Source organism: Rhipicephalus microplus, chromosome X, assembly GCF_043290135.1.
Source record: "Rhipicephalus microplus isolate Deutch F79 chromosome X, USDA_Rmic, whole genome shotgun sequence".
Classification (NCBI taxonomy): domain Eukaryota; kingdom Metazoa; phylum Arthropoda; class Arachnida; order Ixodida; family Ixodidae; genus Rhipicephalus; species Rhipicephalus microplus.
Window position 1 is genome coordinate 257,694,833 of NC_134710.1, and position 19,147 is coordinate 257,713,979.

General features: G+C 42.9%; 1 protein-coding gene across 1 annotated transcript in view; it reads right to left on the reverse strand.

Moving 5' to 3' along the window:
- Positions 1–19,147, reverse strand: part of Edem2 (ER degradation enhancer, mannosidase alpha-like 2) — a 170,119-nt gene that overhangs the window by 68,227 nt on the left and 82,745 nt on the right. The window contains exons 9-12 of the mRNA XM_037414120.2: positions 18,040–18,137; positions 10,457–10,582; positions 1,907–1,990; positions 961–1,044 (exon numbers count right to left, since the gene is read on the reverse strand). Coding sequence (XP_037270017.2) covers positions 961–1,044; positions 1,907–1,990; positions 10,457–10,582; positions 18,040–18,137 — 392 coding nt within the window. The remainder of the gene's footprint in view (positions 1–960; positions 1,045–1,906; positions 1,991–10,456; positions 10,583–18,039; positions 18,138–19,147) is intronic.

A 19,147-nucleotide genomic window follows, 5' to 3' on the forward strand; every position in this document is an offset into this window, starting at 1 on the left:
GCTGCCACACAATAGTGCCTGAGCACTTGTTGTGGTCAGTTCGCATTGTTTTCAATAGGGCCTGTGCGCATCATATTTGTTACTAGTGAAATGCTGCAAATTGTGATGTGCCATTTTCATTATGAAAGTGAAAGACAAAGAAAGGTCATTCCACACACTAAATATAGCTGCATTGTGTCTTTTTTCTGTGCCGGAAGCTGGTGATCGTGAGTAGCGTAAACGGAGATCTTCAGCTGCTCGTCGTTCAGGAAAAAATACTGTGGGCTGAAAATAAACAAAAATATTCTACCCTCAAAGAACCGCTTGCAGACTTTTATAAACAACTTGGTGACTTGGCGTATATTGGCTTTGTCAAGGTAGCGGTATTCAATGGAGGCGTACCGAAAAGTGATAACTAAGCCAGTCAAACAGCGGCTCAGAAGGTGAACAGCAAGAATAATAAATTTTCCTTTCTTTGAAGAAAAATAATGCTTGTCTTTCCCCTTTTATCTTATTCTGATCGCCAAAATAGGGTAATATGGTTTAAACGTAGTAGCAATTTATTTATGAGCATACTTGTTATGTACTCGCGACATTGAGTACTAATTCAATTAGTCTAAATACTCTACTTGAAAGTATAATTTTTATCAAGATGAGCCAAATAAATGCTTTTTTTTTTTTGTTCCTTTCCTCCCATTATAAGTATACTTCATTCAGTGTTTTCAAGCAATTTATTTGGGCATATTTGGCATGTTAACATTTGATTTTGGGGGGCACTTTGCATGCGAGCCATGTACAGTCTACTGTATTTGGCTCACATGTTCTCTGGAGCCCCGACTGCTGATCAACAGTGTTTTGTGACCATGCTCAAAAAAGTGTTGCAGGGTTCCTTCAGCAGTATAGGCCCAATGTAGAGCAGTATAGCCACTGCCTTGTTCTTTTCACGTGATCCACAGTACAGCGAGAATTATGGTCTCTTACCTTGAAGAGGAAATAGGTGCTTTCAACAAATTCTGGTCTCAGTGGATGTTGGCCCCAGTGTACTTGGAAGTCAGTTGTAAATGCCTGAAAGTGTTTGAAAAGGAAGAAAACAGATGAAAAAAAATTGAGGAAATATAAATATGAAGCCTGCCATATTATGTTTAGATGTACAGCGGTGGTTTGAAAAAATTTTTAGAACATGATAAAAGCTGTTCTGGAGCAGCAAAAATGATAAGAATCACATGGAGCAGTACAACAGCTGCTTTAACCTATTTCAGTCAGATTCTTATCATCTGGCACACCGAAAATCATGCTTCAATGTAAAAGAGAAAACACCAACCGTCAGAGAGCAATCATCAATCAGGCTGTTTATAGAATATTATACACTGGTTTCACCTCCATTTACAAATATATATTGCAGTAAAGCTTCAATGACCAGGGGAACATGGCACATAGTTTCTGCAAGCAAGATGTCAAAACCTCATTCCAAATGAATAAGACAAAAGGAGTTTAATGTTAGTGCTACAATTAGTGCACCAAAAACAATCAGGGCTATTGGCCTGCCAACCTTTTTTTTTTGTGTGTGAAAAACAAGTGAAGATTTAGCAGATCTCACACATATTTGGCACAAAGACATCATTCACAGTGCATGATGCTCAGAGGTAGCCTTTTGGCTGGTACATAACGATATGTATGCATAGCGGCTTGATGATCACCAAATAAATGAAAATCCCTTGTTTATGTATAATCGCTAAATTATCAAAGCCATTGACCTTCCAGACTAAAGAAGACTAGACACACAGTCAATAACAGAGGGCACATGCACATGCAGCAATGTTGTAACTTATGCCGATATAATGGATGCTTTCATGAAAAAATGTGCATCAGAATAGAAAGAGGGAAGAGGTTTCATGAAAATCTGGATAAGTTTAGGACAAGTTCTCACCTCTGGAAGAAAATTGTGAAGCTGCATTACTTGGTAAAGCATCTCATGCGTTTCTATGGCTGGCTTTATGTCACCCTTGAGTACCTGCCCAGAATAAGAGACAAATAAGAATTTCAGTCAAGTAAAAAAAAAAAAATGTTTCAAGAGTCTGCAAAGAAATTTTGTAAAGAGTAACCTTACACACAATTACAACAATATACAGCACACCATTTTCAAAACTGAACCAATGTAGACATGCTATTACAGCTTGCATATCGCATTTACTCGATTGTAACACGAGGGGTGGCATTTTATTACATACATGAATAAAAAATAAAACAAGAATAAAGGAATTGTGAGCGTCATTGCACTTTTTAGGCAACTTGAACTTCCATATTCAATTGTAACGTGAGAGTCAACTTCAGGTAGCAGAAATTCAAAACTCGCGTTAAAATACGGCACATACTAAAAGAATTCATTAGCAACTCATCTAGCCTCAAAGGGGCTCCTCAAAACTTTTTCAACATGGTCAGAAAATGCTGCCTATCGGTAGTTGAGGCTCCTGAGAACACCCCGAGATATAGCGCAGCACATAGCCAGAAACTTCCCATTATAATGGTCAAATTCAGCAAGAAATGGTTCCCTCACATTTATACAAATGATGCCATGAACCCAAATGGTAGCACCATAAACAAAGGTACACGGCTATTGATTGACTTGAGCATCGAGAGCTGCACAGCTACCGAACCGACCGCGGGATGCCGGCACATGTGCCCACGTGTGCGCTCACAATCACACTGAAAGTAACCCACATGTGCTGAGAAAATAATGCTTAAGGTCATGATGTGCACTGACAAACGGATGCGTATTCTTGCCCCCTTGTCATTCCCCTAACACTGCAGCTTTCAGCACGCTTGTTAATACGAAAGGAGCGAGAAAGTTCTAGAAACATGCCAAGAATTCTTATAACTCTTCTCATACTTGATGGATACTAAAACAATTTTGTGACATTCGATTCAAGAAGCAATTAGCTCTTTTAAAGAAGCCATTGGATGATTACTTGGAAAGGTGTAGCAGGGCCCTTTTAAGGCACAAGCAGTGATTGCTTAAAATTGTAGTCAAGTCTTGCTTCCAGTCCTGAATGTCAGTATACTGAAGTATTTGTATTACAAGGTTTCTGAACCCATTTGCATTTTTTTATATAAGCCATGCAATTTTTTTGATAGAGTAAAGCATTAGAAATTCGCACAACTAAACAAGAAAGATTTGTCGAGTGTATCTTAAAGCAGGAAAGTTGCTAAAGGTGAAGAGAAAGCCCTGTGTGTTCCTTTCGTCTTCATCTTCAGTGCATTTCACATACACTGTCTTTATGATCCAACTCGCCCAATTCAATATATACTTGGAAGTTCAAGTTCTCATAAAACCATAGCTGAGAGAGCAGTTTTGAAAGATCAGGCATTGGTCAACTAAAAAGTTTTGCATTGAATGCATGAGTTTTGTGATGGGAGTGGCGTTTAGTGGTATGCAGGAGGTTTTAAAGTAGAAAAAAAAAAATGAATCTCAGAGCAGAAATTTAAGCTTTGAACTCTTTGTAAGTTCACCTATATTTCTGAACCGATATAAAAAATGGCTGTAGTTAGTATGACGCACCAATTACCAGCATGTGGGGTGCAGCGCAATTAATGCGGCTGATGTAGAGCGCGTAGCCAGTTCCCGACCCGTCAACTAAGAAAGCTGATCGGTTCCGCGAAGGCGAACGCGGAAGACCCGAGCGCGGGAAAGAAAAGAGACTTCTTTGTTCTCACGGTTCACAAGCGGAGCAGTCAAGGTCGCCTCCGTTCGGGATTAGAAGGGGAAAGCTTACTCGGAAAAGCGCCTGGCATGAGGCAGGTCAAGCGCCACCGTCTGAGTTTAAGCCATTGTTGGCAGGCACAGTGTGTCGTTGGAAGGCACAGTGTGTCATTGAGAATGACACGGGGATGCGACCACTTGGCTGACCGAGACATAGTGGCGGCAGGGAAACGACCATAATCTCCCCCGTTGTTGTTAGGATGTCGGGGCGCCTCGCTGTCGCATGCACACCTGGTAAGCGCACGGAGCCCAACGGTGTACCCACCACTCTTTAGGAGGCTTCTAGGAAGCAACAATTAATGGGAGAACTGACGGGGCTCGAGCGTGAGAACGGCCGCCGACGGAAGTCGGCCGATGGAGGCAGCACTAGTAATGTTGGGCAGCACGGCCTGGCATGGGAGAGAGTGTCACATGCGGAGAACCTATCCCTTTGCGTGTTTTATTTGGTGTCGAGGTTTTTACAAATGTAGTGCCTTTTATGAAAGTGTTTCTGTGATTGGTTGTGATGATGCGAGTCCCAACATGTGATTGGTTTTTGTGAAGACTCTTTGTTCGACCAAGGGTTGAAAAGAGGATGTTTGAATTTGAAATGAGAGCGGAGGTTCGGGCTTGGACTCGGGCAGTCGCCTGAGGCTGCAATAAAGCGTCTCTTCACCGAACTGCGGCTCTTCCTTCGCGCTGCCACCGTGCACTCGAGTCATCGAGGGGACCCATTCCGAACCTCAAACATCTTCTCTCCTTAGCTAGTGTTGAAGCTAGTCGAGGAGGAAGAAACTAACTGCTGTGGTATAGCAAAATATATACTACAAAGAAACAGTTTGAAACAAATTTCATCAAAATCAAGGAAGTAGTCAACTTAAAAAACAAACAAACTTGTGAGAGTGTTTGCACAAACTAGGAAAACACTGTCCTACTTTCTCACGAAGGCACTAAATCGCGATTGCATCAACAGGTGTTAGGGATGAAAGGGCCAAAGCAAGTGCCACTTCTGAGTGTCACTTCTCATGTTTTGAAGAGGAAAGTTATGCGGACCTCATTTCAGCAGGAGAACACCACCTGCCGTAACACCACTTGTGAGCCTTCATAGTGCTGTGATCTGTTTCTGTAAAGCTTACTTCACCGGATGTGCCCGTCAATTTTTTTTTTTGTCTGTATGGCTGTCCTTGCTTTTGCTGTCAAAAATGTCAAGTACACATGTCCTTCATCATATGCATACTTTTGAAGAGGTATAGGATATAAAGAACAATATTTTCATGCACCAATATCTGCAATTGTGCCAAGAAATGAGCAGGACAATTCAGCAGGGGATCATTCCGATGCAATAATCGGTCAAATTATTGCGTAAATTTACAAAAACACAGAATGACTGGAAGCTGAAGTCACCTCACTGAAAAACCAGAAGAACAGGTAGTTTTCTGGAATATGGATTGGCAAATTGTATCAATCTGAAGAAGAGGAAAATTCAGAAACTATAAAAAATTACACCATCTACCGCTAAAGGAAACCATGTGCAGATGCGAAAAGTGGGCACTAAGGCTTACACTGGCGGCATCGTGGCGTTCTGCTGGTGCGCATCGCGGCGTTCCGCAGGAGAGAAACCTGGGGGGACGCAAGGCATGCAGTGATGGACCGGTGTTTTCTACTAAAACATGCCAATTGCTGCTAATGGGCAATGAGAGACAGAAGACTCCAACTGGGCACAGAGACCCACAGTTCACGTTTAGCTCGCACGCACGCTGCGAATTTTCATTGTTCAACAGGGCACAGAAAAAAATCTCCCACCGGCACTACCTTGGAGGTCAAGATCCAAAGCCTGTATATAGGGGGTGGCAAGTGAATGGTTGTGCAATGCAGTCAGTTTTTTCAATTGAGAAACTCGCTAGCAGATGCTGTCTGCATTAACATTGCGAGGCGAGACAGGGGGAAGCGTAATAAAGCAGAGATGGGGAGGGGACGTGCATCTGCAATAGGGTGTAAACGAGGAATGCCTCGACAAGAGAGAGGGGGGAGCGAGCGTAGGTTAGCAGACACTTTCTGCATCAGCGTTGCGAGGCCAGAGAGGAAGGATTGTTTGATATGTGGGGTTTAACGTGCCAAAACTGCCATATCATTATGAGAGACGCTGTAGTGGAGGGCTCCGGAAATTTTGACCACCTGAGGTTCTTTAACCCAAATCTGAGCACAAGGGCCTACAGCATTTTCCCCTCCATCAAAAATGCAGCCACTGCAGCCAGAATTCGATCCCGCGACCTGCGGGTCAGGTACCTTAGCCACTAGGCCACCGCGGCAGAGCGCCAGAGAGGGAGAAGTGTAGGAAAAGAGAGTGGGGGAGGGGAGCAGACGCACATGCACAGTAAGGGTGGTCACGCCACACACCGGACTGAGCTTAACTCTCAGCTGGTTAGCATCTAAAAATTTACTGAAATTATACACATTGTAACATTACAAGTGCCCTTCGAAAGAATGGTAAAAAGATTTGTCTTGAGATTATGAAGACGTAGGCAAAATATGAGTGACTTAGCGTGGCACTAATTGCAATTGGTGATAAAGGAGAAAATTTTTCCTTGCAGATGGAAAAGTGGGACGTATATGTCCCACTGTTGCACAAAGCGTTAAAAGTAGGCTTGTCAGAGTAGTGAAGATTTGAAGTGAATAGTATATATATATTACATAATATAAAGAAAAATGAACATATTTTTCATGACCTAACTAACCTGCCCGAAATATACTTTTTTATAACTGAAACAAAGCCTGTAGAAATGCTATTTTGTTTTGCTGCAAAAGAAGGGGAAACAACTTTGAATAGTAGCAGGATTTGAGTTTTAATAATAATATGTGGGGTGTAACAACAGTATGTGTGCTACGCGGCAGTGCGAATTTTTTTGAATATGTGTTTTTATAGATTAGTACTACTTCACTGCAGTGAAACTACCTCTACAGAAAGTTGCATGTGAACTAATATACATATGCATAAATGCTTTTTCATGGCTAAAAACCCCTCCTCTACAGTAAAACCACCTTTACAAAAAGCTACACGCAAACTACCATACACTTGGCTAGGCACTTTCACGATTTAGTGCCCCTTCACTGCAGTGAAACCGCTTTACAAAAAAATCATGAGGACAAATATTCATCTCTTAATTTGTTTTGGACACTTCAAAATTTTGTATAATTAAATTCAAATCGAATTGAATACTGCAATATTTGTTCAAATATTTGAAGCATTCCCATATTTGCAAAAGCCTAGAGAATGCGTTTGGTAAGCGAGAAAACATACAAAAACCAGAAGTTGTTCCATGTACGAATACAACCGATGAGCGAAGCTCCTCACAAATGGGACGCAAACAACTACCCAGTGAGCCACTGATATCCTGTCAACATAAAAATAAGATCCATACGTCTACGTTAACATCTAATCGACACCCCCATAATGTGCCATGCTTACAGAGTAGAGAACCTACGCATTATTAACGTCATACACACTTCTCTCTTAAAACAAAAACTACCGTATTTACTCGATTCTACCGCGCCCTCGATTCTAACGCACACCCGGTTTCCATGCCGAAAAAAAAAAAAAAAAAAAATAAGACATCGATTGCAACGCGCACCCATTTTTCTCGTTGGCCCGCACGATCACACCATTCGGGAAAACGACTCCTTTTGGGAGCGTCTTCCGTTTAAATATGAGGTACGGGGGAAGCTTGCGCCTATCTGACGTGCAACGGAGCATTGCCATCACTCTAGTTTTACCGTGGCCCGATGTCAGCACGCGAACTTGCTTCGCCCCCTTCTTTTCGCCAGTTGTGGTGCCAGGCATGTCGAAGTAAACAGGCGTCGAATCGGCATTCCCGATTTGCCCAAGCAGGTAGCCGTTGTGCCACAAGTTTAGGATGAACCTCTGAAAACTGTGCAGCTTTTCATCGCCCTTCTCCGCAAAACTTTTCGCAGATGCTCGTTCACCTTCGGAGGGAAAAGCCTTTCCTCTTCATAAAGCTAGTTAGCCAGCACCTGCTCGCTTTAAACTGGCTCGGCATTAGCCCTTTTTCTAAGGCTAACTGCATAGCCTGCACTTCGAGCAGTTCTGTCGTCACGGGTTGCTGTGCCGCTCACTGCTCAATCTCATACTCGCCGAGCAGCTCTTCAATTAGCGGAAACTGACCCTGCTGTGGTCCACTGAAGCCTTAATCTTTGCTGTTGACAATATTCTGCTTTATTTCCGCCAGTCCCACACGCACATTTCGGGAACTCCGAACGACCGCAATGCGGCCCGATTTCCGTCCGTTTCGGCACACGCGATGACTTTTCTTTTAAAAGCGGCATCGTGGTGCACTCGTCGAGCTTTTGGAGTCGGCCCTTCCATGCTAATGCACTACCAGATGACGAACTCCTCAGCACACGTACGAAGTGCCGCGCATGAGAAACACAGGCACAAATGGCCGACGCGCCATGCCGACACACGTAGGGGGCGGCCATTTTGGAAATGCCGATGGCAATAGAATGACCGTATTCATTTTTTTTCGTACTCGATTCTAACGCGCATGCCATTTATGAACTCGCTTAACCGAAAAAAAGATGCGCGTTAGATTCGAGTAATTACGGTAGACGTCGCAAATGATGTCGCATATACATGCTCACAACATAAAACGCATCGCAGAATTTTCTGTCTTTCAAAACTGCTTTAGTTGACGTTTAGAATGATAAATATATACTGGTACGTAAAATCTAGAAAGTACTCGAACATAAATGGACATGTAACGTTCGAGCGTACGTAATGCATACACTTATATGCGCGAGGAGATAAAGCACGCGAATGACCATAAAATTAACATGCATGGCAGTTCTGCTGTACATGATAGCGTGAAATCATGCAGCCTGAAGGTGGTTTTAAGTGTGAAGACCTTCAGAGGCTTGGGCTGTTGTCGCTTGGCGTAACGCAAGCAAAACCACATAAACAATAGAAAAGATGGAAAGTGAGAAATAGAGATATGGAAAAGGAAGAAATAAAAGAAAAAATAGAAAGGGTAATGGAAATAGATAAAACAATAAAGGAAAAATAAAGAAAAAACTGGAAAAAAAGAAAAAAGAGGACAGAAAGCTCAAGAGAAATAAAGCCAACTTCCCAGCTTTGCACTTTCTTCAGGCTTGCTGCATGTATACATATAATTATATACATTATAGTTCTGTGTGCTCGAGACCTGCACTCCCACTGCAGTCTGGCTCTTAGCTGGTGCGTAATACTTATAAAAAGCATCAACACCTTGAGGCTGGCCTTAAATATGTCGTCTGATAGCAATCCGGCCAGCCTCGCCCTGCCACGGTGGTCAAGTAGTTAAGGTACTTGGCTGCTGACCCGCAGGTCGTGGGTTCGAATCCCGGCTGCAGCGCATACATTTTGGATGAAGGCAAAAATGCTGTACGCCCATGTGTTCAGATTTGGGTGCACGTTAAAAATTCCCAGGTGCTCAAAATTTCCGGAGCCCCTGACTATGGCGTCTCTCATAATCATGTGATAGTTTTGGAATGTTAAACCCCACATATCAATCAATCCGGCCAGCTTCACGCCTTTGATGCTTTCTATAAAGTACAGCTGAGCGGCAATGAGCAAGACTGCCATGGGACTGCAGGTCTAACACACCAACTACATGTGGTAGGTGTGTAAAGTGCGTGAAAAAATATTTTATTTACTGTATAACAATGTTTATGTATATCTGTTGAATGTCCATTGAGTGTCTATGTGCAACATACCTGCAACCTTACTTGGCCGAGCTTTTCATAGTTGCGGGTATATCTAATCTTCGTAATTTGGATTTTTGTGGATATCTAAAAGACATTTACAATGTCCATGAGAAACATACCATGGATTTCTACACAATATTTGTGGTTTACTGCGTATGTGCCTGACCTCGCTGCTGGCTTTTATGAAGGCAGTAGGGTGGGGAGCCAGTGAGAAAAGGGTATGCTGCGCTCGGTAGTGAGAACGACTGAACGAGTGAGTGTGAGGAGGGCAGGGTGCAGCGCGAGCCGTCTGCTACGGCACCTACGCTCGCCGAGAGCGTGCACCTGTCGCCTGTCGTTTTGCTCGGCGTGCTTGTCCGGCGCAGGAAACTTGGAAGAAGATTGTCCTCTGAGGGGATAGGCCTAACACACAAAGATTTGATGAGACAAAGTCGAAAAAATCAAGAATATACTTTGAAATCCGTGATGTAAAGTGTGGAAATTTTGATGTGAAATTTAAAAATAAAACTGTGACCTTGACTTTCTCCACTATTATTAACCTAAGATGGTGAAATTAAAAAAAATTGCAGTTCTCAGCATAAAAATAATCAATAAAAATTGGTTCACTGTTTTGCTTTAGTGTTTTTTTAAGTTGTTATAAGTACACCTGATTATGTCAATTACTTGCTCTTTTACAAGCCTCTGGTACAGAAATCAGATGCCATGAGTGGCATAGCTTGGAAGTGCCAATAAGAAGCAGAACTTTATTAGTAATGTCCAGCGAAGTTGATTTCGGGCAGGCCTTGAGGAGCCCTTGGGCTCAAGCGGCCTTTTCGGCTCGTTGGATGGCCCACACTTGTTCTAAGGCAGAGCTGAGCAGAGCCTCCTCCCAGCGTGCCCTGCGGTTTAAGACTGCCTCTTTGTGGGCTTTGTCTGTTCTGTCGTCTAAACTCGAGCATTCCCACAGCATGCGGGCAAGTGTCAGCAAGTTAGAAATATACTTGCCTGCAGTCCCGGCCAAAAGGCCAGCAAGGCATCCATGAAATTTCTGGAGTTGGTATTGGGCCGATGCATGTGCACATCAACAAGCATGGGGCCCTGGCTGACATACTTCATCACAGCAGTGTAGTGCTGCAATAAACAAATGTATGGAGTCATACGTTGGGAGAAGTCATTAAGAAAGAAAGCCATGGGAACCGGGTTAGTTTGAAGTACAGCTTCATGAAAATACATATACCTTTTACATCCAGCTACACAGTCAACATCGGACTTTTCTGATTGCCTACTGGCAACAAATGTTTATTAAAAATAAATGCATGCCTTTTTATTGCTTTCAAAAGGCTCAAGCAGTCATGGTCATGTCCGAACAGTGCTATATGTCGCGGGAGGGGGGTTCTGACCTCCCTTGTGTTCTGGCTGGGAGACACACTCCTTGCCGGTGTTCCCAACATATAGAAGTTCATCTTTCATAGACTGTATTAGAATTGCTTGAAAGTTAAGTACGGCACACTCTACGTGAAACCAAATTTGAAATCCAAAGCCCTTCTAGTGAGCAGAATCAAAGAAAAGAAGTGAAAGCTACTTTTTCCTTTCAAAAGGCACTGCAGAGCACAAGCTTTCCGATAGGCTACTGGCTACTTTTGGCATGCTGCAAATGTTTATTAAGTTGGGCTTGGAAATAAAAGGTAGATGAAGAATTTCAAGACATCTACCATTATTTATTTATGTTGATTCATTGGGAGCCATTGACAATGAAGTACGAATGCAAGTGATCGACTATGATAGCGTTAATCAAAAAAGCTCCTGTGCTTACGAAAATGCTTTAGAAAAAAACTAGGAGTGCACGAATATTCAGAATTTGGAATATTTTTTCTGACATTGTTTGCTATTTGATTCACACTGGAATTTTACCATTAAAACTACCGTAAAACGCCGAGTAAGCGTCCCACCCAAGCAAGTGCCCCCCTCCTTTTTTCGAGAGATATGAAGTAAGCGCCAAATGAGCGCCAATACTAGTCTGGGACCAATCAAGTGCACCCGTCCCAAGTCTGGTCGGATTATCCTTCACTGTGAGGAGGGGAGGGGGGGGGGGGGGGGCTTGCATGTCATTTTAAGGTGGTTCAAATGATAAAATTCCAGTGCGAATCGAATTGAACTTCTCAAAAACAAATGCAATCAACGCCTGATTGACACTGACCCCTTCAAATTGTCAATATGCTCCAAGCTGCTTTTCGAGCCCTGCTACGGTAGAACTTTGCAAAGGCAGTCCAACTTAATTAAAAATGATCCCTTCAAATTTTCAGTATGCTTCACCTCAACACATTCTTGTAGGGCGGCAAAACTACCTTTCACATTTGAAATTCAAGTAGGGTCGCTAATGTACCGACTCGAAAAAACACTCGTTCCAACATGGACATTATAAATGTGACAGAGGTGGGGGCTCAGTTAATGCTGTTAAACCTGAAATTTGTGCAAGAAGTTCAAAAAATCGGACAGCGAAGATTTTTAGCACCCTAAATTTCAGATGTTCTAATATATTGACATCTACAAGGCAGATTTGGAACTCTGCACTTGAAGGGAGCTCACCCTTGTCTGCCACATCAATTCCACAGAAGTAGAATGAGGAGGAGAGGCTGAGGAAATAGCATCATCGCCTTTCAAGTGTAAAGCGCTGGTGACGAAATTTCGGTCGCACCAAATCATCACCAAATCATGTACAGAGATACAATTCAGCCTCTGCATTGCCTCAGTCTTTATAAGACAGCTATGCAACAGCAGCCCTCCAGCACTACATCAACGTAGCCAAATGAAACTCTTTGTGTTGCAGTCTGATAAGAATATGCTTATAAATCTTTTGCGAAATTTTTTTTTCAGCAGTTCCATTTAAAAGTATTCATTAAATATTTTAGAAATATTCAATTCACACTCACACTTCAATATTCAGGTTCGCTTCGCACCCAAAATATTGCTTTTCACACAGCTTTATAAAAAAAAGTTTACGTGAGTAAATCGTGGGAGTCTACTATCTGTTACAGGTGTACAAGATGGGGAATGAAACAGAGTTAAGGAAAAGCTGCAGCTTCAGTCATTTCAACAAAATGCTGTTAGCATTTTCATTTTTCATTCCATGGTTTAAACTAAATGACATATTACCTATAAATATACAAGAGCCTACCTAAGAGCACCTTGAAATTAACTTTACTACAGAACGTATGCTTGTACAATTTGGCTGCTCAGTATTGTTTTCCCTGACAAGGCGTGGAGTTGCTCGGAGGATTTCAAGCCGACCGGTTGTGCCACCCGCGATTTTCGATGCCAGCTTAGCTCTTCCCAACTGGTTCACCCTCCGCGACCTCCTGACGTCGTTCAGCTCTCGTCGTGTGGTGCCTTGTCTTCGGACTTCTTCGACCGGCTCCCAAATTTCCCATCTACTTCTTTTTCTGCCGCTTGCCTGTCCCATTTCTTTATTTATATTTTTCCTATATTCTTTTATATCCCCCTTCTCCAATCCCCTACAAGGCGCTGAGCCGTGCTCCCGCAAGGGCTGCAGAAAATAGTGCCTTGTTCCTTTTCCAAGCAACCACGCATTCATTAATTCACAAGGCACCAACGCCCATTTGTTTTTTATTTTTAACCCAAAGCACAACTTAAATTTTTATATTCTTAACAAACCTATATTTACAGAAACAAAACAGCCACTATGATAAGATACAAGGGCCCGTGTGATTTTTCTGGATTTTGACCACTGTATTTACACCACTGTAAAGAAAAAGTGCTCATGGTCAATATGTGTTTGATCAACATGATGCAAGTGTGTGACTAATCTCTGTAATTTCGCTCGTACTTGACGAATTCCAAGATTTTTTTTTTTTGTGGCAATCGATTTACAAGACAAACTACATTATTGAAGTTATACGACGACTATTTGGTAAAGTGCTGAACGGCTCCTTTAAGGACCGATATATGGTGCATCAATTATAACCATTAGCATGTACAAAAACTTTTCTAATATATGAGAAAAAATGACACAGGCATAAATGATCACATTCAGTCAGTATTAAATATGATCACTGAGTATTGTTTTGTTTCTGTTCCGTCACACATTTGCAGCACTTTACAAAAAATGCACGATCCTGGCCATGGCAGTAGCTATTCAATGAAGAAATGTTTAAGGCTCGTGTACTATGCAATGTCAGTGCACGTTAAAGAACATCGGATGGTCAAAATTTCCGAAGTGCTCTACTATGGTGTCTCTCATGAATATATCATGGTTTTGAAACGCAAAACGTCAACAATTATTACCCGTGTACTCAGAAGACCTCACAAATTAGTTTAGTAGTGGCCAAACCTATGTAAATTAATAATAGTATGGTGCCATTAAATAATGCATATGCTTGTTTGGACCAAAGGATTATTCTGGATTATACCATTTTATAAATTAAAAAGGGTCAAATTAATGAGTTCAAGTAAATTTTATTTACATCATAGTGATAAGGGCAGGTCCAGGCTAAAGATAAACAAGTTTCGCTTGAAAGTGCCTCTAGCTCCCTTGCTATTGGCTTATAACTGAAGCAATTTACATTAATTTCAACATTGTAATTTTACATCAAAATACACATTAAAAATATAATACAATCAAAGAATTGCATCACATCTCAAAAACTTAAGCGTAGTATGAACGATGTCTGTCTGGTTGGTTATGTAAACTGGGAAACGATCTAAACTCCAACCAAAAAGTATGTGAAGATACGTAAACTGTAAACCCAATGTTTCGGAACCAACTTGGTTCCTTGTTCAGGGAGAACTGGGGCTACGTTGCGCGGCATTTTTAAAACACTCACGGGGTGGTTATTGACTCCCCCTCCTCTCTCCCGTTTTTCCACGGAGCGTAGTCCGTGTGTATACACCGGGGGAAGGCTTCCGAGAGAGCAGTTGATGTTTTGGGCCGTTCGCTCTATACGCCACGACTCGAGTAGTAACCTTCTCCTCCAGTTAGTCTTGCTTTCAAGGATGGTCGTTGTGTCAAAATTTATCCGGTGGTCAAACGTCTCAGAATGCTCCGCGACTGCGCTGCGCTGTTTGTAGAGCTTCCGGACGTCATTCGCGTGTTGTTCGAGTCGTTCGGGTTACTTTTTTTTGCCTTGCCGATATACAAAGAAGGACACTCGGCGCACGAGATTTTGTAAACGACACCGGCGGTCCTGTTCGCTGTTGGCTGGTCTTTCGGGCGAGGGAGGAGGCGGCCCAGCCTACATGAAGGCTGGGCCACCAAAAACATCAACCGTTCTCTTGGAAGCCTTCAACCCATGTATACACACAGACTATGCTCCGCGGCAAAACAGGAGAGAGACAGAGACAGGGAGGCCATTAACCGCCCCGCAGTGGGGCTTTGAAGACACCGCTGCAACGTAGCCCCAGTCCCCCCTGAGGAAGGAACCAAGTCGGTTTCGAAACGTCGAGTTTACGCATCTTCACAAACTTTTTGATTGGAGTTTAAATCGTTTCCCAGTTAAGCGTAATATGTATAAAAAGTTAGAAACAAAAAAGCTAACACAGTGGCCCCACCGCGGTAGTCTAGTGGCTAAGGTACTCGGCTGCTGACCCGCAGGTCGCGGGATCAAATCCCGGCTGCGGCTGCATTTTCGGTGAAGGCGGAAATGTTGTAGGCCCGTGTGCTCAGATTTGGGTGCACGTTTAAGAACCCTAAATGGTCAAAATTTCCGGAGCCCTCCACTATGACGTCTCTCAATATTATATGGTGGTTTTGGGACGTTAAAACTCCACATATCAATCAAGCTAACACAGTGCATGCGCAAAATTTCCAAGAAAGATGCTAATAGACAGCAGTTTTTATAATGTGAAACATCACAGTGTCACCATTTAGAACCCATACAGAGTATGCCAAAATTAAATAGTACATCTGAAATTTTCATTTTTAAAAGAGAACATTGAGACATTGTGTTTGAAAGATGACATATCAGGAAAAAAATTCTCAGTACATCTAAGTGATCTTTTACCCCTGGCTGCAAAACTAATAATTGTAAAAGTTCTCAGAGATCCCACATTTCAGTCATAAGCATACAGTAGTCTCTCTTACCAATGTAGTGACATTCTCTATTTAGTCGCTCAGATTTGGGTGCACGTTAAAGAACCCCAGGTGGTCTAAATTTCCGGAGCCCTCCACTACGGCGTCTCTCATAATCATATAGTGGTTTTGGGACGTTAAACCCCACATATCAATCAATCATTCTCTATTTAGTCACTTGTTCATACTCTCTTAAGTCATTTAGTTTCCTACAAGAAAGCAGTAATTTACATATGATAAAAATGGCATGTACAGTATTTTCTGGTATGCTGTATATTAATAGGCTGGGAAGGTAGACAAGACAGGAAGAATTGGCATCAAAGGACCATGCATTATTAGAGAATGCTGTTTTTTTTTCCACTGAAACTGTGGTTTCCACGTTGCGGAGTTGAAGCTTAGAGTCATGGGCCAAATCCTTATTATGTGTATCATTTGTCTGTAATACAGTCGAGCCCGCTTATAATGAACCTGAGCCTGACGCGGCATCTGTTCACTGTATCCCGAAGTTCGTAGTAAATGAAACACACTTTTAAAAAAGTTGCGAGTCAAAACACAAAATTTTTTGCCCCAAAAAGTCTGTGATGCACGTGTTTCGAAGAGCAGAAGTGATAAGGGTGGTCTCGAGATTATTTAAAATGGCAGGGTGCTCGTTCGCGGAGGGCCGTGGCATAAACTGCATGAGGCACTGGCTCCAAAGTTTCGTCGTTCTCGCAATCCGATTCCTCCAAATTGCTCTCGCGACGTGCTTCATTCACAATGCCCTAATCCGTGCACAGTTATGCAGTGTGGACCTCATTATCGGCCGTAATTAAACCATCGCAACCAATGTCCCACCTGCTCTGCCAGGTCAAAGTTGACGACGCGCTGCCACAAATCGCCGCCGCAGTGGTCCTGCTCGGAAGCTTCAGTATCAGCATCGGGCCCGACATCGACGAAGTCGGCCTCACGAATACAGTTTTCGCGCGCATGTAGGCGTCACTGCTGCCCATGGAATATTCACCATCTCGGCAGCTGAATATTGGGGCACCCGAAGCGGCAAGTTGGCTGCCAGGTGGTCAACAGCTATGCGCAAGCGCTTTGCAACACGGCATCTAACCCGCGGATAACGCCCAAGCCAAGCGGTCATACTTTCTACGTTTTGTTGAGCGGCAGGAGAAAGTGTGGAAGGCCTCCCATCCGCCATCCTGACCACACACGCACACTAAGAGCGAGAAAGATTCGCACACGCGACACACATGCCAGAATGCATGGAACAGCTGTGGGCTTGTTTCTAGTCAGAAAGCGAAACTTCTGAATTCAAGCCAGCGTGGCTGGCGTCGCGAAGTGGTGGAAACTGGCAGAGGAGTTGTGATCAAGAGAGGAGAGAAGATTTGCAAGAGAAGGGCAAGGAGTTGCGATAGAGTGAAGAGAGGGGAGGATACGGCAGGATGGTAACCTTGAAAACCAAAAGGAAAGAGTGTCTGCGCGCACAGAGGTAAAAAAAAAAAAACGCTTTGCTGCACCGGCGGGTTTGCATGGCCTTACCGACTTTGATATTTCGCGATTTGTTCCGTGCAAATTAACAGCCGTTTTTATGCTTCCGCACCCGTGCGGAGGGCATGCTGAGCTGAGTGTGAATCGAGCGAGAACAGGTCCTAAACTTGAAACGAATTGCGAATTATCAGAGTCGGTGAAGTAGCATATGCGCACGCGCACTAGAACGATACGATAAGACAAGACGCAGACGATCGGATACAGTTGGTGGCTGATGATGTTGGCAAATGGTCTGGTCACTCCAAGCTGGCGACGCCAATGACAATACCAGTGATAAAAAAACTGAGGGGGAGATGGCCGACCGGTCTTCGAAAGATCGGTGGCAGTGTGAAAACACAGGCCTCATTAGGTGATGCGGGGTGCTTAAAGTAGCGGGGGGACAAAGGACGGAGGGGTGCGTAACAAACAGCAGTCGGGGAGAGCGGCAACTAGATGGGCGCGAAGGCAGGGTCGGTGTTTAACAGCAAGAATCTATGGACACCTCTATCTATGCCTGATCGATGGTCGAAAGGAGTTTCCCGGGAAGTCGGCAGAGTGCCGACTCCATTCACTGTACACGATATGCGGCGCTCGGAGACGTTCGTTATAAGTGCGATTTTGTGCCATTGAAACAGTGTTTATTTTCACAGACACGCAGATACTGTTTGTTTTAGGCAAAAGTTCATTTTAGGTGGGGCCGTTATATGTGGGCTCGAGTGTATACTGGAAAGAGGGGGTGCAGCATAACACAAAGTGCACCAACAAATGATTCTTGTTTGGGCAAGCAATAAGTACAGCGAGTAATTAGGCCCTGCCACCAAGCAACCCTAATGCTGGCCTAAGCAGTACTTGTACATGTGGCCCAAGGAGAGAAGAATGTGGGTATGATCCGACGCAGCATTGCAACTGTTTAATACTAAAGACTGACCCTTTTGTTCACTTGGGATTTTATGGAAAGCATAGTGAAAAAAAAATAAAAACAGTGATTTACCTTGTTAAACCTCTCAAGATAAAGATCATCCCCGAGAAGTACGTAAGCTTTGAGGCAATATTCATAGTAAGAGTCGATGCCAGCTCCAACGCCACTATCTGCAAAACAATAAACATCAAAGAAATACGAATGAGTAGAATTAGTCCACATACATATATAGTATACATATATAGTATACAACCTCCAAGGTTAAATTTGACTGCACACACCTACCACATTCACTGTTGTCCAATTTTCACTAGACAGATCATTCATTACTGTGAAGTGGCAGCAGACTGCAATGCTATCATCAACTACAATAGCAGTAGTCGGCTATGCCATGAACAATGCACTGGACAAAAATGTTCCCCTCTCCACTAAATTCTTGAAAATTGTAGAAACTTATCGGTTTATACAAACATATTAGCAATATATGATGAATTTTGTAGTGCAAAAAAAAAAAAAAGAAAACAGAGACGGATCAAGTGACGACAAAACGAAGCGCTTTGTCCAGTCATTTTTTTTTGTGCTCCACAAGTTTTACCATGTATAATCACCAACAAGCCCACTCTTACATTCTTGCATATTAGCAATTTTCAGGGTAAGAAAAAATGCAATTTCCCTTAGTGCTGTTTGAAATAAACCCTTAACCCTTCGAGGGTTTTCTCCGTACATGTAAAGCATCACCTAACATGAACCAAAGGGTTTTCACTGTAGATGTACGTCATTGCCTGCATGTTTAAAATGTGCGCCTTTTTTAGAATTTTTTTTCCTGGGCATGTGCTGCCACACTTTCGAAATACGTGGAACTTTTTCATGTGCCAATATCTAACAGTTTTATTTATTTTATTATTATTATTTTTTTGCTTCCTAAAGCGGCGCGCCGACTATCTCTAGCACATTCGAGTAGTTTGTGGTGCAGCTGGTTTAAAATGCATGCTTTTTTCGATCTCTTCTCTCGCTTGGCATGAGCTGCCACGCTTTGGGAATAAGTGAAATTTCTTTTTCGTGTGCCCATGTGTCTCTGTAGTTGCTATTTTTTTTTTTGCTTTCAAAAGCGGTGTGGTGGCTTTCACTTGCACATCCAGACATGTGCACCCGGTGCGCCTGGTTTCGATTCCGTTGTATC